General features: G+C 46.5%; 1 protein-coding gene across 1 annotated transcript in view; it reads right to left on the minus strand.

Moving 5' to 3' along the window:
* Positions 1-238: 238 nt before the first annotated feature.
* The window catches only part of gucy2d (guanylate cyclase 2D, retinal), a 14,657-nt gene continuing 10,508 nt past the window's right edge, over positions 239-4,387 (minus strand). The window contains exons 11-19 of the mRNA XM_035527239.1: positions 4,140-4,291; positions 3,864-4,027; positions 3,396-3,588; positions 2,977-3,151; positions 1,999-2,097; positions 1,130-1,224; positions 734-819; positions 482-590; positions 239-317 (exon numbers count right to left, since the gene is read on the minus strand). Of these exons, the coding sequence (XP_035383132.1) occupies positions 506-590; positions 734-819; positions 1,130-1,224; positions 1,999-2,097; positions 2,977-3,151; positions 3,396-3,588; positions 3,864-4,027; positions 4,140-4,291 (1,049 nt within the window). The 3' untranslated portion in view covers positions 239-317; positions 482-505. The remainder of the gene's footprint in view (positions 318-481; positions 591-733; positions 820-1,129; positions 1,225-1,998; positions 2,098-2,976; positions 3,152-3,395; positions 3,589-3,863; positions 4,028-4,139; positions 4,292-4,387) is intronic.

The raw sequence follows: 4,387 nt of genomic DNA on the forward strand, positions 1-4,387 counted from the left end.
TCTGCTTAGAATGAACCCAAGTATATAGACAGGCATTATATAGCATAGGGCATACTGTAGTACATTCTTGAGCCTCTACATAACATTGTCCATGGCAGACAGTTAATTCAGCCTGATGGGCTGAGATGATTTTTAATACTGTAGGGTGATCCCAGTGTCCTTAGTAGCGGAAGCCGTCTTCTGCATTCGTAGGGAATGGCGTAAGGAGGAAGAGTGTAGAAGGGGCATTAGTAAATACCCACAGCCCCCCTGTCTATCTCTGCCGCCGACTGCCGACAGTCTACAGATGGCTGCTGGAGGAACGTGGACATCACCACCTGGGGAGGAGCACCAGAGGAACAGGAAGTCTCATTTAAGTTTGAGGGATACAGTGCATTCTGTTTCCCAGCAGGGGGTGCTGCTGAGCAGAGAAATGTGGCATTGCTTTTCAGTAAGTGCATGCTTAGGTGTTCAGCCTTACTAAACACTGAACAGCATGTACCTGAAGGCTTTGTTTTGTATTTTTTTAACCCATCCGCTTTTGGCGATCAAGGAACCTCTGCCGTCTGTCTAGGGGAATCTCCTCCAGGCTGATTCCATGGTTACTCGCCCTGCATGACATCACACAGGTGAGGCATGAACATGGTGAAAACAGTAGGCTCTTCTGCATAACATTCCTGCAGTGAATGTGTGTGAGCTGTGTTCGTAGAGTGAGCGAACCACAGAGGTGAGGGGCAGCACTCATTTGTCTTACCCCGGGGTAAGGTCAGGGGGGATAGGGAGAGGCTTGGTGAACCCCTCCCTCCCCACCAACCAGAATGTCTCCTCAAATCCTTTACCCTGGTCAGCAAGAGTCAGACACAGAGAGAGACTTATCTTAACTTTATGTTAATATTTATATGCATGTGTGTTAATATTCATATGCATAAGTGCAAATATGTATATGTTTATTGTTTGTGTGTGTGTGTGCTGGTGTGCGTGTGCATGTATTTTTTTAATGCGTCTGTGCATGCATGTGTGTGTATTCATGTGCATGTGTGTTTGTGTATTCATGGGGGGGTGTGTGTATGTGTGTGTGTGTGTGTGTGTGTGTGTGTGTGTGTGTGTGTGTGTGTGTGTGTGTGTGTGTGTGTGTGTGTTTATCTTTTACCTTAAGTTCTGTCTTGCCCCTTCTTTCTATTTGGTATCCAAGTCTGAGCTCTCTAAGAACCCTGACTGTGCTCTGGTTGACATGTATTCTGTAAGCTGCAGATAAAAGATATTTATGGTTTTAATCAGTCAAACGTCAAAGGAACTCATGAGCAAGAGTCATTTTGCTGACTGACCACTAAAGGGATTTAACTTGAGTGTAGGAAGCTCTTTCTACATTAAACACTTCTGGGCTCAGAAGTGCTTAGTAAGTATGTCACCCAGACTGGACCAAATTCATAATCAAAAAAATATTCTTTCTCTCACTGTAAGACAAGTTCCTTCATCTAAGACACACACTGATTTACAGGGTAGTTGAGTAATGACAAGACGTGTGTGTGTGCATGCATGTGTGTGTGTGTTCCAGGGCCTGATTAAAGATTAGACAGTTTAAGGGGAGAGAGGACACAGGACCACTAGGAGGACACCACCATTAAAGCAGCATTTTCTTTCTAATTTAGCTGATAGTATTAAGAGCTTATCAAGTCCACTGTAGATTAAGCTCTCTGCACCTGTTGCTAGCGCACACCAGTAGAACACACACACATACATACACACACACACACACACACACACACACACACACGCACTCCTGAAGTGGCAGTTTCAGCTCACGTACTCAGACAGGCAAACATAGAATCATAGAAACAGATCCTGAGTCTTCTCACAAAAGCTCGTGAACTCTCCTTGTCTCACTCAGTGAAAGGCCGTCCCTCCTCTTCGCACAGAGTGAGTGTTGTGTGATGCTCACTCTACCAGCAGTGGTGATCTGTGTGTTACGATGCTTTGTGGAAACTTCAACCAGACAGAAACGTTTGATGGAGTACTCACGCAAGCCTGTGGACTCCATCCGTGATGCTGTGTTTACTGTGTCCCCAAACAGACAATACCTAGGCATGGTCAAGCCCACTACTCCTGCTACTACTGGACCTGTCTCACACACACACACACACACACACACACACACACACACACACACACACACACACACACGTGTAACTTGATTGTGTATCATACAGAAACACACTGACATATATAAAATATATGCCCCCTTTCACACACTTAATCCACCACCAGTAACTCCACCACACCAACCACCACCCGTAACTCCACCACAAAACTACGATCCATACTTCCACCACGAACCACATTAACACATAAATTACACATGAAATATTAATGCCATTTCAGTGACGCATAACAATATTTTCAGTTAGTGCAGTACACCGGATCTTTACTGGGGTTTACGTGGACAATGTGGCACAGCCACTGGATTTGCTGCAGTCAAGCCTGCTTTGTGGTAATGGGGTTGGGGGCGGGACCTCAGTGCCTAATTGGATGAGGCAGCTAATTGGAATTTTGCTGTGTTTGGCACCATGCTCCCAATGTGCAAGACACGCGCTGAAGAAGACAAAATAATTATATATCACAGGAACTTTCTGCCTGTATAAAGGGTTAGGTACATGGCTTCTCTTTACACTGGAAGGCAGTTGGAAGGCTGTTTACTTGAAAACTCATTCACTATTTCATTTACTTGATAACTGCACATGTTTAATTAGTTGCTAACAGGCCAACTGTTGAATATGTCAGTTACATTTGAAATTATTCTGCAGTCAGCACTGTTCCCTGAGCAGAAAAGTCACTCTTGCTACAAGCCGACCTGTTCTGGTGCTACATTTGGACTTTCAGTTCTATTGTTTAAACATTCTGTTCTGTGGTTTGTACATTCTATAAAATGCCCCAAAATACTAATGTGGCTTGGAAGATGTGTGTCAGACAGAGAAAGAGAGAGAAACAAAGCAGGCTGACCAGAGTGCAGTCCGATGCGGATTTTGACTTTAACACCAGGCATGTGTCTCATCTTGAACGTGCTGATGCAGGACAGGATGTCTAGGGACATGTTGGCCATTTCAGCAGCATGCCGGTTGCCGTTACGGATGGGAACCCCAGATGCTACCATGTATGCGTCACCAATGGTCTCCACCTACATGGCATTGGTGGAGAAGTGTGAAATGCATATGCACACACCCCCCAGCACACACACTCACACACACACAAACACACACACACACGCACATGCACACACCCTCTCTCCTCAGTGATTGACTGGAATATGATTGGGTAGCCACCTGGGCTGGCATGCAGAGAGAGGTGGAAAAGGACTGAGCAGCTGCCTGGTGTGCAGTGGGGCGGAACCTGATTGGATGACGACCTGAGCAGGCACGCACCTTGTAGACGTCATGCATGCCAATGATGGAGTCGAAGAGTGTGTAGAGGTCGTTGAGGAGGTCCACCACCTCGATAGGCTCGCTGAGAGCCGAGATTGTGGTGAAGCCCACAATGTCGCTGAAGTACAGCGTGGCCTCGAGGAAGTGCTCCGGAGTAACTGGTTTGCCTTTCTTCAGAGCCAGGGCCACAGACCTGGGAACAGGGGGCAGAGTCAGAGTGACACCCAGAGCATGCTGTGACAAGATACCTGGTGTGCATTTATTTTGTTTTTGTATCTGTGTGTATGTTTCTATTTCTGTCTTACTTTCATATTGCACATGCATGTTCCAGTCTGTGAAAGCTGGTTTGGTTTGCGTGTATGTATGTATAAATAAATACATGTCTGAGTGTGTGTGTATCAGTATGAGCATGTGTGTAACTGAGTAGGAGTGTATATCCATGGAAACAGGGCACTGCTTGAGCCTCACTTGGGCAGCATCTGTGCCACCAGGGCGTCGGTCTTCTGCCGCTCTACCTCCAGCTCCTCCGTGCGCTCACGGATCAGGTCCTCCAGGTTGGTGGAGTACTGCTCCAGCATACGCAGCATGGAGTCAATGAGGTTCGTCTTCTTCCCCTTTCTGAGGCTCTTAAACTGCACACAAACGTGAAGATCTGCTTTTGTGTTTGTGCATGGTTAAGTGACTATGTGTTTGTATAGGCCTGTGTGCGTGATTGTATGTGTGAGTGTGTGTGTGTGTGTGTACCTGTTTGAAGATCTCCTCAAACGTGGGTCTGAGGTGTGGATCTTCACTCCAGGCCTGCTTCATGATCTGGATCACCTCCAGTGGGGCCTCATCCACAGAAACAAAAGGCCGGCAGAGAGGAGGAGGAGGAGAGCGCACCTTATCTATGATCTCTACACACACACACACACACACACTCACGCGCACAAGCGCACACACACACACCCACAAACAATTTGTTGCACTCACAAATTGTTATCTTTGTGTGT

This window comes from Electrophorus electricus, chromosome 6, assembly GCF_013358815.1.
Source record: "Electrophorus electricus isolate fEleEle1 chromosome 6, fEleEle1.pri, whole genome shotgun sequence".
In the NCBI taxonomy this organism is placed as follows: Eukaryota; Metazoa; Chordata; class Actinopteri; order Gymnotiformes; family Gymnotidae; genus Electrophorus; species Electrophorus electricus.